The following is a 20,051-nucleotide window of genomic DNA, read 5'->3' as shown; positions in this document are numbered from 1 at the left end:
ATATTGCCTCTAAGTTAATCCTGACTGGTTTGTGCCAAGTTACCAGAGGGTTAAGCACAGGTTAATTTAGTTACTTTTTTGGTTCATTTTTACATGTATTGCTAGTGTGGGGCTTCCACCATCCTCAACCAATAAACCAATTCTTGGATCTGTGCTTTGGAAAGAGAACCTTGTGATGGCATTTTTACGAGTATCATGTGGATCTATCAAAGTAGAACAATTGATTAATCGTATTGACATTTTATGCATGTTCTTCACTTGATATCTAGTAAAAAAAAACTAAGACCTAAACAGCACTATTACTGTATAGTTTCTTCTGATTTTTTAACATTATGCACTTATCGATTTATGTAATTAAAAACACATGCACACTGAAGTAAATGACATTACATGTATGAAGGAGTAGTGAAAATTCAAGAAATAAAGGCAAATGCTTAGTAGGACTGAAAATTGTAGCAGAATATTTATTTACCGTGGTTGCCAGTACATTGAGTTAAGTGAAAATCTTGACACTGATCATAGAACCACTGTGCTACAAATGTGGCAACACATGTTTTTATTTATAGTAAGATGTGTTAACATCCAGCATGACAAAATTTGTACAAAGTTCACAATTTAAAAATGAAGTATCACAGCAACTTGTGATTTCACACATTTATAGCAAAATTAAAATGTCAACAAATCCATGCTGTGTCGTACAAAAATAAATCAAACTTCAGTTCCACAGAGAGCACAATAAATAATTTATACAAAAGTCTGTCTTCATAAATGATTACTTAAATTAATGTAGAAATGAATATGAACAATAAGTTATAATAAATAAACTCTGATGACTCACAATAATTTTATATGAAAGGTCAGCATTCTAATATGTGACACTTGTGTGATTCCCTATATCATAGTCACAGATAAGATTTGATTTGATATTATGTACTGACATTAGATGAGCAGCAAATTTGTGCTTAAAATCCCTTTCCATTGTACATAGGTGATAACAATAAGAATCCAAAACTGATACTACCTATTACTCTACTGAAAGCATTACTATATTAGCAAAGAAGCTGCAGACACAATGCAGTGGGAAAAGGCATATGCCATATGAACAATGAATGCCCTAAAAAGAGGCTAGGGCAAAGGTACAATATATATGGCAGAAGGTGAACAGCAAGCACCTTGCTTCAGCTCTCAAAAAGGCATTTCTGAGCATGGCAGCTACAACTAATAGCACAACAGAAAATAGCGCTGTGCAGATCCAACCCTGCTGCAGAGCCCAAAAGTAATTACATAGTCTGTTCCCAGCTAATTATTAAAGTCCTCCTGGAAAACTGTAAGTTTTTGTACAGTGGATAGTATAAAGTGCAGCTGGGATACACATATATTTATACGTATATGTATATATATATATATATATATATATATATATATATATATATATATATATATATATATATATATATATATATATATATATATATATATATACATATATATACACCGAGGTTGAGTATTGTATCAGAATATTTGTTGTGAGATCCCTGTAGTCTCCCTTAGCTTCATTACTGGACTAGCCATTTTGCCTTCCACTACAATTTGTTCATATTTAATGTCACTAGACTATCGACACAATAAATTGCACACCTCTGTATATTATGTGTATTTAGGGCAAGGTAAGTGCAAATAGTCATCTGGCACATTGTGGGGACAATGACCCTGTAATTCCTGTTCTGCTAAAAATATTTTTTTACAAAACCCATCTTTTTTCATAACAAAATTTTAAAGTACGTCCTAGTACTTTATGCATAACATCAAGACATGGAAGGAAAAGATAAGCTAATGAATAAAAAACAATTCTGTAACAATACAACAAACCCTCGGGAGTACGACAATAAAAGTGATCTTATGCATATGTATAGTGCAGTCAATTCGCAGAAAACAATAAACAAAGCACCGTACAATGTAAACAAGTTTAAAATGTAAAAGTATGCTAACTGAAAATAAATAGCATGTTCACATTCATTCAAAATTCAGATAATATGAGGAAGCTGAAAAAATACATGTTTTGATTTCCAAAATGTAACAACATATTAAAATACTGAAGTCATCAATGAAATGCACCTAGATACCAGGTGGAAAACACCGCCCGACGCCCTAGTAATGAAAATTCTCTCTATAGCTGGCAACACTCTGTCTTCTAACATTTCACAAATAAATACTGTAAATAGTATTTTATTCATTTTACTCCCAAAATAAAATAAGCAGGTGAAAAAAGGCAGCTCAGACCTCAAAAAGTGTCTTACAATAAACACGGTAAACATGTCGGCATCCAGAAAGACAGACGTCACTGTCCTCGTTGGCAGTTCAGGAGGAGACTGAATTGTCCAAGTATACAAGGATGACGTTGGCTACTGCTCCAAGGTATTTCTGCAAAGTTTCTGAGGAAGAGTCATCGTTCCTCTTTTGATATCATATGCATTGATATGGAAGTCTACCTAGACAGAGGATGTAATACTTGGTAGTAAATTAAAAAAAAGTGCTGTCAAGCTGTATTGAATCTTCTGTTGATTTTCCATGGCTTGATGTTGTCAAACAATAACTTGCATCGTTTTAATCCTATTCCGAATCATTGTCATGTCCTTGTAATTTTTTACTACAAAAACTCGTTTGATTGCCCCGACCTCATACCTTTCTCTGAAAACGAAATGTTACATAATATTTTCAAGCATTGTTCAAAAATAAAGCATTTTAGCAACCGATCTTTGCTATGAAACAATATGCACAACAAATGTATTTCTCGGATTTCAAAAAATTTCCAAAATGAGAATGTTTAAAAAGTGGTCACTGGCTGCAATGCTATCATTCAAAGCAGTTTTTTTTAATTTTTTTTAGTTCCAGTCAAAAATACCAAAACATTTAACCACTAAAGCATTAAAAAGAATTTACACTCTGTTCATTTTGATCACCTTTCCTCTTCAGAAATATATATACCTTGAAAATGTGCATACCTTAGCAGCTATAAACATTACATGGCATCTCACACAATGTCAGCTCATATGAAAACGTACAAAATGTGAATGTATTCAAAAAACTATTCTGCCATTACTATTTTTAAAGCAAGACATAAAATCATCATGAAGTCCTTCAAGCATAACACTGTTTTAACAGAAACAATTATATAACACTTTCTGGTATATTACAGCAGCAAAAACAAGAAGTGTCCTTATTTCAAGCAAGACGTTCTCCATGAAGAAACTGTTTAGACCTGGATCCCTCTCACTGCCTGCTTTATATTTTCCAGCAGGGCCTTGTTCTCAGGGCTCTGATATCGGTCTTGATGAGTATACATGTCCGTTAAAGTAGTCACGTAGGCATCAAAATTTTGTTCGTTGATTGGATCCTATAAGATATTGAAATATCATTCATACGCAAATTTAACTTCTTTAAATACGCACATAGAGAGCAAATACAAGAGAACCAAACAACAAATAATTGATATTATGCCATGATTGAAATATCTCCTACATAATATGACAATTTATACTTAATAGGCCTTTAGGGTTTTACAACAAAGTATTCATTCAAATGAGCAATCATACACTAAACAAAAATGTAGGATGCGAAGATAGAATATTGCCAAATTCCTTTTTCTTTCATTCACTTACCATATGTGGCAGCTGGATATTAGCTAGACTATGTATTAAGGACTGGCTTAAATTGGCCAACTCATGAAGAAGAGACTCATTTTGCTGCTCAATTACTTTGTTCTCCTCTTCTATTGTCTTCAGGTTGCTCTCCATTGTGGTAATCTAAAATGCACAAATATGTGCAAAATGTAATATGAGGCTAGTTGTTGTAAAAAGGCATGCGCTTTTTCTATACAATGATATTAGTAATGTGAGAGGATAGACACCTTTTTCTTTTATTAAAAAAAAAAGGTACCCCAGAAGTTGGATATGTATCATTGTATTGTGATATCTGATACAGTGTAGTACTGTAGTGCAATATATATGACTTTAAAGAAAGACTTACATTATGTGTAAAAAATACAGACAATTTGTAGTTTTATACTGGTACTACCAAAGGCCAATAGAATATTTTTGGAATATCCAGCTTTTAAATAAATACACTCATATCACTAATATTGTTTCTGTTTCACTTGAAGTAAACTGTAAAATAGGCACTTTTGCAAATAAAATGGTAGCAGTAAAGCATGCCACAATCTCCAGGATACTTACTTGTAACTGATATCTACTTCAGCATTTACATTAACATTATATTAATTATCTCTCTTTAATGTAGAAGGCCGAGAAGAATTATTCATGAGAAATAACAAAAAGGCCCAGATGATGCTAACATAAGCCATCTACATCCTTAAAGGTACTCTATCATTTTATATCACAGCATTGGTTAATATCATGTTTTTTCACTTAGAGAACTAGTGTTAAAAGATTTAAATTCCATGAGCTCAGTTGGGGCACACCAGTAGGTAAGTATCAATGGTAAGAGCCTTGTTTGAGAGAGCAATACTTTGGTTAGTGAGAAAGAGACAGAATGGTGAAGTTCCAGTCACTAACTGAGTACTATGTTTTAAGCAAGAACAATAGATCATTTCCTATTTTGGAGTTATTTATTTGTTTGATGTTTTTGCAGAGCTGTGAAAAAAGGATCATTGCTTTGAAAGTTAAATCAATAATTGGACAGAGGTAGAAAGAGAAATGTACGAGTAAGAATGATAATAGGGCTAACAATTTGTAAAAGGGCGCATTGCATGAAGCATTAATTGCGGGGCATAAATAAAACAATATGATATATTTAAGTGAAGCAGAGAGAGAGGGAATCAGCACAGCTCCTTGCTATATGCTTTGCAGAATGACCATGGAATATGCCTTGGTTTGAGTACTGCTTCTATTTTGATCAAAGATGAGGCCGCTTCATCCTTTGAGGTTAAATATCTGTGACAAGAGCAGTCAAGAGCTGTCCTATTGATGCCTGCTCAGTGTGACCAAGTCCACACAGGGAAGTCTTTTGAGTCACTACACTGTTGTGCTGAGAGACCCCATTATCGTTTTACAAGGGGCTGCAGAACCAGGACCCCTACAGGATGGTACAGTATGGGAGCACCGGAATGGTTTTAGTGACCCTCCACCCCCCTTCCATAGGTCACCTTTAGGGGGCACTAAGTGAGACCTCCGGCTACATGATCCACAAATTAAACTCCCCATGAATGGACCAAACCTGCTAACATATTTTGTACAATATGGAAAAGGGTGGAGCAGATTAATAAACCTGTCATATTCAGTCTTAAGTACTGGTCCATAATCAACCACCCTGTCATTAAGACACATGACACTTTAATCCTTTCAGTGAAAACAGTACAAGTTGTCATGCAAGAAGCAATGCAGGACAGTGCAGAAGTCTTTTTAAATTATTTTGGAACTTGTAGAGAATATGTGCCCTCATTCACTTAGAAAGAAGCAGACACATAAGCATAAATGCTAGATTGAACAAAGCATATTCCCATGTTAACGTTGATCAAGATAGGTTATTGTTATTCAAGATTAATCCATGCAGAAATAGAGGCCAGGTGTTATTAAAATAATGGCAAAAAGGGTGTTGAGAAGGCTGTCCAGGCCATCAAAATGTAGTTGGAGAAAGACGTAGGTGTGGGTTTTAATTCAAATGTAGAGTTATATTTTTAGTCATTGAAATTAAAGGACCAAGGGCTAGATGTGCTAAAGGATTGTTTGACCACAAACCATGCAATTCACCAAATCACTAGGCTTGCGACTGCAACATTCCTTTTTTTTTTATAGAGCGCTAACCAGACCCGTGAGGGTATCAGAGTGCTTTACAGTTTAAAGGGTGGTATACAAAGCATTGGGAAGGTAGGTCCCACTTGGGTAAAATAGGTGGATACATTATAAAAGAAAAAAAGCACGCAGTCTAACGTCCCGGCTACTTATGGGATACAAATTAAAACAGGTAGATTCAAGAAGGCATGCAGTCTCAACTCTTGGGTGGGATGTCCAGGAGTGCAGGAATAGGTATCATCCGTAGAAGTCGTGAATAATGCCGAGGTGGAGGGTGGAACATGTCGCTGAGGTAGGTTTTGTCTCCTTTTTGAAAGTGTGCCAAGGGCAGAAGTTTTCTGATGGCGTGTGGGATAGAGTTCCAAATTTTTGGAGCGGCCCCAGAGAAGGCCCGATTGTAAGTTTCTTTCTTCCAGAAGCGTGCTGGTTGCAGCAACTGGTCTTTGGGGGATAAGGAGTTTCTGGCTTCTCCGGATATCACTAGTTTTTGGGCAAGAAATTCAGGGAAATTGCAGTAAAGAGCTTTGTGAGTAATGCAGGCCAGTTTAAGTTGGATTCTGGCCTCTAGGGGAAGAAAGTTCAGTACCTTGAGGTGGGGAGAGATTTGGTTGAACTTCTTTGAGCCAGTTAGGAGTCTTACGGCGGGGTTGAGGCAGGCTTTCATTGGGCCAGAGAGTTCCTGTGTATCCCTGCGAGAGTAGAGCATCCATATTCTAGTATGGAAATGACTAGTGCCTGGATTGCAGTTTTAAGGTCAGAGACATCTGGGAAGGGTTTCAGGTTTCTTAGGTAACTCAGGTGGAATCTGGTCGTTTTGGCCATCGAGTTTATATGGCCACGCATGTTCAGGCTGCCGTCAAGGGTTATTCCAAGGGATTTTGCAGAGTTAACAATTGTAGAAGGGCAGTTTAGTGCTGTGATGGTCTTGATCAGCGCCTTGAGACCCTAACGGGTGAGTAGCGCGCTATACACATTTTGCTGATTGATTGATTGATTGATTGATCCATTCCTGAATGTCTGGATTGGTTTTGGGTGGAGAGATTAGAAGAAATTCAGTTTTATTTGCGTTAAATTTAAGCTGGTTGGCGGTGAGCCAATGGACTGTCAGCTTCAGGGCCTCATTCAGGGAGAAAATGTCCTCAGGGGAAGAGATTTTGATGTAGATCAGTGTATCGTCGGCATACATAAGGTAGGAGATATTGGCGGCACGGAGCACCTCAGTGAGTGGTTCGAGGTAAAGATTGAAGAAGGTAGGGGAGAGGGTTGGTTCTTGTGGAACTCTGACCGTAACCGGAGAGGGAGAAAATAGATTACCGTTGATGAGGACTCTCTGCGAGCGATTTTGGAGGAAAGATCTAAAACATTCAAGGATGGTGCCATCCAAACCCATCCTGAGTTTGAGGCCTTCAAGGAGAATTTTGTGGTTAACCGTATCAAAAGTAGAAAATAGGTCTTGTACTTTAAAAAAACCATATTATGAGTCTGAAAAGATTTTTGGACTTGTAAAATTGGTTTTGTGTCCAAAGCGTAATTTGGAAGGAACATGAAAGGGACCTTATTACCAATTTACAATTCAGTATGGTATATGTCAATTGTTTGTGACCACATATCTGGTCATAGACCCATGACCAGTTACAGGTTCCCTCAAAGGCGGTGGTAACTCATTTTCAGACAGGAAAGGGTCACCATCCGAATGTTTGTAGCCAGCCACAGGGGTCGCAAATAGAGACCTTCCTAATTAGTGTTCATTAGGCAGATGTGGGAGAAATCAGGACCTGTTTCGAGTGTTCCCCCACTTTTTGCCTGCATTTTTACCACTAGATGCTGGTTTTCTAACTATGCCCTGGGCTCTGCGAACCAGACTCAGGGCCTGTGCTCTGTGGTGAAAGCATATGGTACTTGGGTATGATTGCGTTGGCAATGACAGACCCCTGTAAGTCCTGACTAGATAATAGGGTGAGCGGGTTCATACTGCCTATAAGTTCCTAGTTTATAATGGGGAATGGAAGTTTAGAGGCCCAGCAGATTTCCTGCACTTGCTTGTGTGCACTGCTGTATGCCTACTGTCATTTTAGAGGCAGCCCTGTTTTGCAGACTGTCTTTAAAAGTAAGTTGTATACAAATTCGACTTTGGTGGTATGGGCATTTTAAAAGTGATGATCTACTTTATTTTACATATTAGGCACACCCAAGATCCTCTACATGTCCTGGTGAGGGAGAACTGTCCATTTCAGGTTCAGCCATTGCAGGTACTTAGAGCCATAGGCTAAAATTACAATGTGTTATTTAAGTATAACTATTTCTAGGAAAGGAGTAATTATGTAATTCAAGAACTTAAACAATTGGTACTGATGCATTTAACAACTTGTCCCTGTTGAATTTTTCATAACTATTACAGAAAAGAAGCTAACAGACTTCCTTCCCTGTGAACCAAAATCCAGCCTTCTATCAGTCAATCATGATTGGTCAGCTGCAACAGGCTTAGTCAGGCTGCTTTGATTAGGTGATAAGTGGCCTGCTCAGAGAGGGAGACTATCTGATAGTGAGTGTTCTGCAGGTAAAAGACCAGAGCAGGCCAGACAGGGAAATGGGTAATAAACCATTGCTTTAAACAGAGGGGGGGCAGTAAAGGAATGCCAAGCCTACGTACCCCCACATCCTATTCCCCCAGCAAGATGGCAGACTCAGGACAGGAATTTGCAGAGGTCAGGAGGAGGAGAGCTAATATAATTGAGTCAAACTGTGGGTTAGTTTAGCCAGCTCTTACTCCTCTGGAGCTAATTCATCCATGTTGGATTTTGGAAGTGCAGTGCTTTGTGGGACAAGAAGATGCCACACTTTGGAGGAAGTTGTCCTGATTTTGGATGGTACCCAGCATCTCAGTGGACAGAGGTGCCCCAGTGCATCATGCGTCACCCCAGAACTCTGATTAAGTATGTGAGAAGTTCATAGCCTCTCAGAGCTGCTGCCTGAAACTAAACAGAGAGGAAGGACTGACCTGCTGGAAACTGAATCTGCACCGAAAGGCCTGCACTTTGACTACCTGCGTCCACTGCACATTCTGGTACTACAGCCCTGGGAACTGTACCATTCTTCAAGAAGGATTAAGGAGTGGACTCCCTGCAAGCTACAAGTTAACAGAGCCCATCTGCATCATCTCCACCAAGAGTCCCTATCCTGAAGTGCATCCAGAGGATTTGGCCAGGGGTATTGTAGGAATTGTAGTGCAGACATCCCAGAGGCCTTCTAAGAGATGCCAGACCTTTGGATTGGTGTTTTGGACACTTTGAACCTACAAGGAGACCTTCTGTAGGGGAGACATAGTATACAACGCTGACAGTACCATGCGCGTTGGTAACCACGTGGACCATACATCGTCTGCATTGTTACCACGCATGGCATTACATCGCAAGCCGTTTCAACGACTTGCACTAGATGGCGTGCATCATCAGGGAATGTGTTGGAATTTAAGCCCAACACATTCCCTGCTGTTGCGCTAACTGGAGTAGGAATAGTAATTTAATAGTAATTCATACTATCCCTAAGTCCAGCCTTATAGTCCAAGTCGTAGGAACGACTTGCGATGTAAAGCCATGCGTGGTAACAACGCGGATGATGCAACGTCTGCATTGTTATCTACCGTGATGTAATATGTGGCGTTGTAATAAAAGAATAGAGAGGGACCCCTTAAAACTATCAAGGGAATTGAGGTACTCCTACCGACCAAAACAGGATTGCCTTGACCCAGCAATCAAAAAATGTTTGAGTACAGTGATTGACAATACATTAAAATATTTATGTTTTTTGTGCACAATGGAATTTGAACAAAATATTTTTTAATAATAAAGTGTTATTATAACATATTGAATATAACATTCAATATTTTAATGTATTGTCAATCACTGTACTCAAATATTTTTTGATTGCTGGGTCAAGGGAATCCTATTTTCTTCGGTTATGTGGGGTTGTAACATCACATTTTACTTCTGGAGGTACTTCCAGATGTTTGACAAAGTTTTGAGAACTTTTTGTGAAAAGCTCCACAAGGTGATAAACCCGACTTCGAGAGTCAAGCCGGCCACCTTCAACTGCAACCCAGCCTGGATTTCAGGTTCATCCCGCCAAAAGCTCCGGAGCGCCAGACTTCCAGAATTTCACCAGCGCCTCACAGAAACTCACCTTGGCGAACCTGCACTGAATCTGTCCTGACAAAGTGCCTTGTCCGACGTTGGAAGAAAAAGCTCCAGAAAAGTGTGAAGGTAATATTTTGACCAGGGCCTCCCGCTTATCGTATCCCGACCAGGACTCCATCGGGATAGGCCTCAAACTTTGACTTTTTCATGGTCAAGTGCGACCAAATCTCCCAAGTGAGTGCAATATGTTTGTGGGCTCTATGAAGTAGCTAATCCTTAAAAGTTCATATTTCTGTTTCCCTACATTGGATTATTTTTGTTTTGGTGTCATTTTAAAGAAAAAATAGTTCCTACTGTTATAACTTGGTTAGGGATTTGTATTGTGTGTTGTGTGTTTCTGATTTAATGTATTGTTGCAGCCAGCTACCAAGGGTTAGGCAAGGGACTACTTACTGAGCATTGTATTGTGGTAATGGACTTAATGCTGGTGGCAGGTGTTACTTACCCCTATCAATACCCTACTTTTCAACAAGGTTGTTCTATGACGCCCTGGGAATGGTTTTTTTGTGAACTGACCTAATAATACATAGGTCAATTTGCTAAATAAGAATCCTTCCTCAAAGTGGGTGCACAGTTTTTGACCATTTTTTGCAAATGGACTCTTAGTACATCGGCCACTATATCTTTTCAAGTACCCAAAAGGAAGCCATAAAGACATGACTTTTAGGGGATGGTGAAGGTTCTAATTGTAAAAAACGAGTTCTAGTTTCAATTTAGAACAATGGACAAATTGTAATTCTTCAGAAATTATAGTCGGAGACCGTGATCACTTTATATAAGGTGATTGCCATTGTATTGCAAAAAACACTAGAATTCATATTTTCACCTGAGATAACTTCCATTGTCGCATTGCTCAAAATGAATGTTTGTTTTAGATGCTGGGTGCAAGATTCGACTTGGCAGTAACAAAGTATATCACACCAATCCTGACTCTCGAACTGGTTCAAATATAATTATGAACATGGGTATCAAAAAAGTCTTTGCATGGGACTAGATTCATAGTGCTATATAGATATAAGAGAAAATGTGATGTTATCCTTTTTGAGAATGCTTCAAAGAGTGCTTCCAGGTGAAATAATAGTTGAAAATGTAAAGGAAAGGATTCTGTTATTACACCACTAGGTAATAATATATCTGTGAACCTTTAAACAACGGCTACTACAAGGAGTGAATGGGCCATAAACCTTCCATATAAAGCATTTTCTGTGTACTTCTAAATCATTTGTGACAATATAGGTAGTGATCTATTAGAATGAAATATTGCTTTCAAGTTCGTTGGCAGAATAGAAAGCCATCTGGCCATGTTGTTTTTTAATCAGACTATTTATGTGATGAACAGTAGAAATGAAACTAGTGATTGGACAGGATGTGGAACGAAACATTCCATTTTCACCTGAAACCTTGCAGGCATACATGCAGTTAAAACCCATCTGGGTAGCAGGCCAACTGTGTTGCACCTTCTGAGACATTTGAGCAAGATCTGTTTGATTTAGAAGATTGGACTTAAGGCTAGGCATGTCACCGGAGTTACAAATGCTACAGCTATTCCAGAAAAATTGTGCCAGTAGCAGACCCGATGATGATGACTTCTTGAAGCTGCAACTATGGAACCTACATTGAGACTGTTGCGCATCATGCCCCCAGAGGTGATGTAATATGTTTCTGGGTTTCCCAGATCTTATCTCGAAGGGTGTTAGACCACTGATAGACAATGGTCAGAAAGTAACTGATTGGACCCAAGATGCCAGTGTAAACAGATCAACGGTCCAAGACATCTGGCAACCACTGCATAATACCACAAACTTGAAGGGTGTGATGATACAGCAAGAGCATTGTTGTGAGAGGAAGCGCTGATGGCGTGGTAAAGAGCAGAACATCCAAACAAAGGAAACTGTGCTCTTTATTTCAGTAGGAGCAATGGTTGACCAGCTAGCTGCCTTTGACATAACATTCTCCTTTTTGTCATCATGTTTATTCTAGTGGGAGCGGGAATTGCTCTTGACGGCCAGGGATGCCCTTGTGTATTGCTACTGCTGCCTAGTGACCTTTCCAGTCAAAGTACTGTACTTTCCATTCAGACCACTTTTTTTAAACTGCTTATTCTAATAAATATTTCTCCCTTTGCCTCAACAAATTGAGTGCCAAGAGGACCAGCCCAGTAACACACTTATTTAAGTCCATCAGATCCAGTGGTGGGGACTGTCTGTTTACGGCGATGGTGGGATGCTCTATATGTTTTTATTCCAGTAATGCCCTAGCAGTGCACTAGCTAGGGAGAGAATTAGGAGGAAAGTGGATATTACCTCACTCTTTCAGGATGGGACAGCTACTATAGACTTTGTGGGAGGTTTTCCAGAAAAAGAAAGACTATAAATGCCTCAAGGTGATTGCCCATCCCATTGGTGCTAATTCTTTTATGATGCAGACATCCACAGACTGTTTGGATTAATACATAAAAGAGCTTCTGTAAATCCATCTTCTGGTTATGTTTCTTCCCTGAAGCATGAAAAGATCTGTGTTGTTGGCAACTCATTTCTTGTGAGACCATTCCAGCATGCATAGGCTGCCAATAATAAATGCATCTTTTCTCTCCAATACTGCACCAATGAATGCATTGGCTTCCCAAAAATGAAGTGGGCTTGTTGAAAGGCATTGTTCGAAGTATGGGTGGGCTGAAGACGGCTGTAATGCCAGAAACCGGTCCTGGGAAGCTTGATTCCAGTCCAGGGAAGACATGGCTTGGCAGTTCGGGCTGAACTGTTCCCATGAGGCACAGGGTCAGACTGATTTGCATATGGCCATGTCTGAACTGGGGTGGCGGAGTGAGCTAAAGAACGGTGATGGATTAAACCCAGATCAGTTGACTGGGGGCGAGTGTTTGTATTGTCAACGCTACGTCCATCACCACTTTTGATTTTTCTTTGTTCGCCCTAAGTTGGCAGGGTATGCTCAGACGTGAGTCCCTTGTTCACTTTGCCACTGGAGTCAAGCAAGCCCGGCTGAAGACGGCTGTAATGCCAGAAACCGGTCCTGGGAAGCTTGATTCCGGTCCAGGGAAGACATGGCTTGGCAGTTCGGGCTGGACGGTTCCCATGAGGCACAGGGTCGGACTGATTTGCATATGGCCATGTCTGAACTGGGGTGGCGGAGTGAGCTAAAGAACGGTGATGGATTAAACCCAGATCAGTTGACTGGGGGCGAGTGTTTGTATTGTCAACGCTACATCCATCACCAATTCTGGTTTTTCTTTGTTCGCCCTAAGTTGGCAGGGTATGCTCAGACGTGAGCCCCTTGCTCACTTTGCCACTGGAGTCAAGCAAGCCCGGCTGAAGATGGCTGTAATGCCAGAAACCGGTCCTGGGAAGCTTGATTCCAGTCCAGGGAAGACATGGCTTGGCAGTTCGGGCTGGACTGTTCCCATGAGGCACAGGGTCAGACTGATTTGCATATGGCCATGTCTGAACTGGGGTGGCGGAGTGAGCTAAAGAACGGTGATGGATTAAACCCAGATCAGTTGACTGGGGGCGAGTGTTTGTATTGTCAACGCTACGTCCATCACCACTTTTGGTTTTCCTTTGTTCGCCCTAAGTTGGCAGGGTATGCTCAAACGTGAGTCCCTTGCTCACTTTGCCACTGGAGTCAAGCAAGCCCGGCTGAAGACGGCTGTAATGCCAGAAACCGGTCCTGGGAAGCTTGATTCCGGTCCAGGGAAGACATGGCTTGGCAGTTCGGGCTGGACTGTTCCCATGAGGCACAGGGTCAGACTGATTTGCCTATGGCCATGTCTGAACTGGGGTGGCGGAGTGAGCTAAAGAACGGTGATGGATTAAACCCAGATCAGTTGACTGGGGGCGAGTGTTTGTATTGTCAACGCTACGTCCATCACCACTTTTGGTTTTTCTTTGGGCTAGACCACACCCATTTATAATTCATGTGCTTGATTGTGGCCTGACTGCTATTGTCAATGGGCAAATTTTATAAGAAAATCAGGGAGACTTTTATGGGAACATGGTCCATGATGAGTGATTCTGAGTTAACCTGGCTATATATTATACAGGTATAATTCCAGGGCCCATATGGTATGCGGCAGGATTAGAACAATATTAGAGTTATACAGAAGGTGCCTTATCCTGAACTTTGAGAAATGGATCCAAGACTTTGGGTTTGCTAGGCACCTCTTTCTTGACCTGAAGGGCTTGGGCTGCTTTTTGTCTAATGGTATTTATCTGTTTGACATGGCAATTGATATTACCCTTGCACACCAACTTAGAGAAAGTGTGCTGTGTTTGCAAAGCTTTATATATTTGGTGGAGATTTCAATTCTTTTTCTCGCGGATTTTTATAAATCCCACAAAATACCGGAAATCGACTGAAATCATAGTACAATTAATATTTGTGAATCAGACCCACAATGCTCACTATGCTGTTGAAGAACCTAAGATTTGCAAATCTAAAGGGATCCAGTATGTAAGAGAACATTCAATATTATGGATAAGTATTACATGCATAGTTTTTAATTCACAATGTTGAATAAACATGCTATAATTTTATTTTATGTTCGACATTATCCTGAAACATAATTGCATCAATGACATTTCGATTTCAAATCTAGAACATAATCAATTGCCATACATTACACATTGCACTACTGTACAACCATCAGAAGGACACTAAAATCATGATATACCAATGGTCTTTTATGACAAAACATATCAATATAAATAATTTTACTCCAATCCCATTAAACATTAAATGACACATAGCATGTGGAAGTGTTAAAAAAGTTCACCACCATCACCTACTAACATTCTAATTTGGTGGTGTAGCCATCTGCCATGTTCAGATTGTCTAAACAGTGTAAGAACACAGCTTTGTTACAAATACTATGACCATTTTCAATCATGTCAACGAGGATTAAAGTTAACATTTCATGCGAAGCACGTCTCAAACCATAAACATTATAAGTAACATCTGTGTTAGTAGACAGGATCAAGCATTCAAATATCTCCTCTAAAAGGCTGAATTTCGTGTAAGTTACATGGAAAAATCGCACAACCTCCCCTCCCGTGTAACTTACATGAAATTGGTATTCATCAACACAGGGATCTTGGCAAGCAACAGGACGCTCGTCCAGTACCTATTGGGAGGGAGCAGAAGCTGAAAAGGGGGCAGATAATGAGGCAAAAGAGGTGGAACGGATTCAGATGACAAAATAATGCATTTGTTATGAATGAAAGACTGAGCAGTTTCACAGCTGGATGGGTTTCACTGGCCATGAAACTAGCCACACTTTTATGAATGATTCGAAAAAGGAAACCAAACCATACCTTTAGCAGCGTTGAAAAAATCTGCCAAGGCAGTTGCTTCAAATGAGTGCATGAGTTTTCCAAATCATTAAAGATGAAGGCATGCATTTCTACAGTTTCAGATATGTACTCCTTTTATTCCACCTCTTTTTTGTGGTTAAATCATATCAACTTTTTCATTGCACAAAAACAATATTTTTCTCAACTTCCTTCTGGGTACCCAAAGGCCCGTCTAGAGCGCACCAAGAGTGATTTGGGAAATATGTTTTTGAACATAAATGTGCACTTCTGGCTCCCTCAACCTCCTCATGCTCTTCGCGAGGAGACTTTGTGACATTTAAAAGCTACAATCACGGCAATAGGGTTTTTACATTTGTTTAAGGGTTAAGACCTTTAAAGTTGTAAAAGAAATTAGCAGAGCGTCACTGATTCTCGAGTATAATAAATATACATTTTTAAATATATCACCCCGGCATCACAACAAGCAAATCTACGAGTGTGCCTTGGTTGATTTCCTGGCCAGTCTCTATTACTCTTGCAACAGTTATGGATAAATGTAAAAACTTATTGAAAAAAAAACTTAGGGTAGTGGCACACAATACCCATCATCTGACTAAAATTCATGTGTGGACAACCACTGACTGTTTAACTCTCAATTTAGACACTTACGTAGGCACCTATTAGCACCTAATGGTAGACAGATAACAAACAAGAGTGCAACTGTACACACACAAATGTTCAGGGAGCCATTTCACAGACTTTTGGGCCAGCCCACTCTCCACCCACATATTGTCACCTTATTGTCAAGGAGTCTTTAAGAAATATTGGTATTTTAATTCACTCATCATGCTTTCGGAAAGAGTTCTATAAGCTCTGGGTATCTTGAAATGAAATGATTAACAGAACAATGCAAAATATTGACGAGTACCGCAGGACTAATATTTGTTCTTATTGTACGCACTGGCTCCCACCTGACGTTTTGTGACGTGCTGCATTTTCCAATGGCCATTGTATTTGGCAGTGTGAGCCTAGTGTTTCATCGTTTCCCGCCTACTGCATTATGGACTGATAAGCATGTTCGCAACTGTGGTTACATGGTGACTATGATGTTGTGTTTTGCAGGCGACCTAGTTGATGGTTATAATAATGCTGAAATATGTTCCCCAAGCCAATGCCTTCCACCGGGGACAACTTCTGGTGACCTGCAGCACTTGGAACCCAACCCCACCCAAAACTTTGCATCATCCTGGAGTCCTCGCTCACCATGAACTGCCAGAATAACACGTCTCATCATCCTGCTTCCACACACTGTGCCTGCACCGAAAGAATTTCAAGTGGATCCCCACCAAGTCCAGTAAGACGGTCACCCATGTGCTCATCAGCAGCAGAATAAACTACAGCATCCAGAAACTCCTGAAGAAACTGTAGAACATTCAGAACACCTCTGCCAGACTCATACTCAACATCCCCCACCGCAGCCACATCACCAGCCACCTGAGAGACCTCCACTAGCTCCCAGTCAACAAAAGAATCACCTTCAAGCTCCTCACACAGGCCTATAAAACTCAAGAGACGGGATCTGCGTACCTTAATCACTGCCTCGCATTCCGCGCACCCACCATAGACATCCGCTTCACCCAACTGGCCCTGGCTACCATCCCTGTTATCTGCAAGACCACGGCCAGAGAAAGATCCTTCTCCTACCTCGCAGCAAAGACTTGGAACACCCTGCCTCTCCACCTCAGGCAATCACCATCTTTTTCTCAGTTCAGGAAGGACCTTAAGACCTGACTCATCGATAAACCACAGAGCCTCTGCCGGAGCAGCTGTCTCTCCCCCTCCAGCGTCTCGAGACCCTTACAGGTGAGTAATCACGCTTTAAAAGCAATCTGATTGACTGATTGAATGCTTAGTGACTGGTTGACAATGTGCATGAATCTACACTTACAGACCAATCACTCAGTTTCTGATAAATTTGAGTCATGGAGCTGTGTGGTGAAATACACTAAAAAAGACCCCACGCTGAGGAAGATGTTCATTTATGTGTATTTGTTTGTTGAAGAACACAATGCAGGCATCACACCAATGATCACAGATGTAAAGAAAAATAATGCTACATTGCAAATACAATTGAGGAATTGTGATCGTTTTAGCTTCTTGATTGGGGACAATTAAATCTATAATAATACACATGATGCATAAACACGTGCCGTGTTGATGAAAAGGTATTGCTCTTGACAAGTACCGGTTGGCAAATGCAATGTCAATATGCAGATCATATAAAAAGTGTGGGAAAATGTATTAAGTAAGGGCATTACAAGACACTGAACTAAACTCCCAACCCCTTTATCTATTTTTAAATTCTTGAGGCAAACAGTTAAACAAACAGTGCTGAATTTTAGCTGTTGATTCCCGTTAAGGCATACCAGCTCTTATTTTTGGGGACCAGGACTTATTTTTCGTAGTCCAACTCTTACCAAGAGCAAGAGAGGGAAAACATAAAAAGGGCAAAGAAGGAGAAAGGCAGGGAAACCTTCACAAAGAGAGGAAGCCTGCATGAGTGAGATAAAGGGGTAGGCAGTGTCTGGTAGTGGATTAAGAGACATGATGTGGATTTCAATACTATGTAGCCTTGGCATTCGGCACACTGATATTTGAAAACACCAGCCATGGGCTTCTGAGCAGAGCTTTGGACACCGCTATTCATTCTTTTATAAGTTAAGCACTGACAAGTTTAATGTCTTTAAGGATTTGTCTTCAATGCCAAATAAAGAAGATTAAGGCCTTCGTTATAAGTTTGCGGTTGCAAAACATTCACAGATTACCACCATAGCCTCTTTGTGAATGGGGCCCCAACATTGTTTCCGAATAGGCAGTGGTGTTACATACCTCTGCCCGCTGTAAAAAAATAAGAAGAAAACTTTTCATTTTTATTTTTGATATGCATCCTGTTTTCCTTTAAGGAAAATGGGCTGCATTAAAAAAAAAGGACTGCTTTATTTAAAAAGCAGACACAGACATGGTGGTCTGCTGACCCCAGCAGGCCACCATTCCTGTGAGTGCCGGCCATTCTTAATGGGTTGCAAATTTGTATGTGCTTTATAAATATTATTAAGGTAAGCACTACACAACTCATTTGGGAACCGCAAACAGTGTCTGTGGCGCTGCTGTACATCAGTTTTTGTGACTTGCAAATTGCGAGTTGCTAAAAATCACGATTCGCGAGTTGCAAAACTTGACGATCGATCGTACATTTGTCCCTTTCTAAGTAATATAGATATATTGATGAAATCATGTTGAATCAAGATCAATTAAACAATAACCTTATAATTGCTTTTGAAAACTGACTGGGGGTATTGATCAAAGCTAAGAAAGACCGAACAGAGACAATATTGAATTCCTTCTACTGTTTTAATTATAAATATGTTAGCTATCAGTTACAGCCAATGGTTTATGACTACCATTCAAGGTCAAGGAAAGCTTTATTCGATTGCATCTTTTTACAATCATAAAAGCATGAGACATTCATAAAAATACAAACAATAACAATTATTACACTTATACCATTCAAGGACAAATTAGAGTCTGACCTACTGTGCACTCTTTTGTTTCCCTTTTTGTACTTACCGATGTATACATTGAAAGGACCCTTTTCAAGCAAATTACTAGCTCTAGGGAAGAATGCACGATTAGAGCTGTGAAATCTACTTGGGATCTAACATGGCATTGATTCTTTTTTAATTAATAAAAGCTCAGCAGAGACCGGCCTAATTCTGTAGGTTATTCTCTCTGTAGACAGCTAGGCTGTGCCACAAAGGGATACTCTATGGCTTTATATGATGTTCATAGTAATGGGTTATCTAGTTTAGATGTTATGGTCTCCTTCCACGGCTCTACACTCACTACTTGCATGTTCGAATCATGGAACAAAGTAATCTTCAAATGTTTTATCAACGCTGACCTGTGGTTATTGGGCACACAACACCCTACCGCAAATGTACGCATTACAGCAGGGGTACATGAAGTTTATGGACATTAGGCTAAACACTTACCGTTACATGATGCAGTTGGAACTTTGCTGGGTGTGCGTATTAGTGAAAGGCTTTGTCAATTGTGCCACAGTGATATTTGAACATACACTGTTTTTCACTTAAGTGTCTCAGACCACCAATAATTAACTGAGCTCATATGACTGCTAGATTTAATTTCTAAAACTCACTATGCATTTTTCTAGCACTGTAAGACTGTTTGGTTGTTACTGTGACTGTATTATATATTAAACTCCTTGGGGCAGATTTACAAGGGTATTGCGCCACTTTTACGTCATCTTCCCCATGTTAAAAATTACGCAAGAGTGGTGCAAGGGGCTTGTAAATCTGCCACCTTGAATTGTAAAGTGTTACGTACTGATGTTCATACGGTTTTAACTTGGAATGGGACACATTACAAATAATTATATAATAAGAACAATGATATTTGGTGATGTTTTCAAGGTGTATTTATGTTTGTTAATTACTTTTTATTTATTTGATAAGTGAAGGAAGATAGAGGATGGGAGGAATGATCAGAACTGCATTTAAAAAAGAAAGAAACGGTTCAGAAGAACCGTCACAGTTGACAGCCACATCGCTTGTGTAATTGTGAAAGATGGGAACTGTATTTCTTATTTTTTAATGGCGCTTGGAGTAATATAGCAATTGCCACTGTCGAACGCTAACTAATGCGGTTCTGATAAGTAGATAAGA

General features: G+C 39.8%; 1 protein-coding gene across 1 annotated transcript in view; it reads right to left on the bottom strand.

The window, feature by feature from the left end:
- Positions 1-1,499: 1,499 nt before the first annotated feature.
- Positions 1,500-20,051, bottom strand: part of MYT1L (myelin transcription factor 1 like) — a 1,346,830-nt gene continuing 1,328,278 nt past the window's right edge. Inside the window, exons 22-24 of the mRNA XM_078647878.1 lie at positions 15,078-15,137; positions 3,660-3,803; positions 1,500-3,394 (exon numbers count right to left, since the gene is read on the bottom strand). Coding sequence (XP_078504004.1) covers positions 3,254-3,394; positions 3,660-3,803; positions 15,078-15,137 — 345 coding nt within the window. The 3' untranslated portion in view covers positions 1,500-3,253. The remainder of the gene's footprint in view (positions 3,395-3,659; positions 3,804-15,077; positions 15,138-20,051) is intronic.

Source organism: Lissotriton helveticus, chromosome 6, assembly GCF_964261635.1.
Source record: "Lissotriton helveticus chromosome 6, aLisHel1.1, whole genome shotgun sequence".
Lineage (NCBI taxonomy): Eukaryota > Metazoa > Chordata > Amphibia > Caudata > Salamandridae > Lissotriton > Lissotriton helveticus.
The sequence above is the reverse complement of the archived record's forward strand: the minus strand, read 5'-3'. Positions and strand labels throughout refer to the sequence as shown.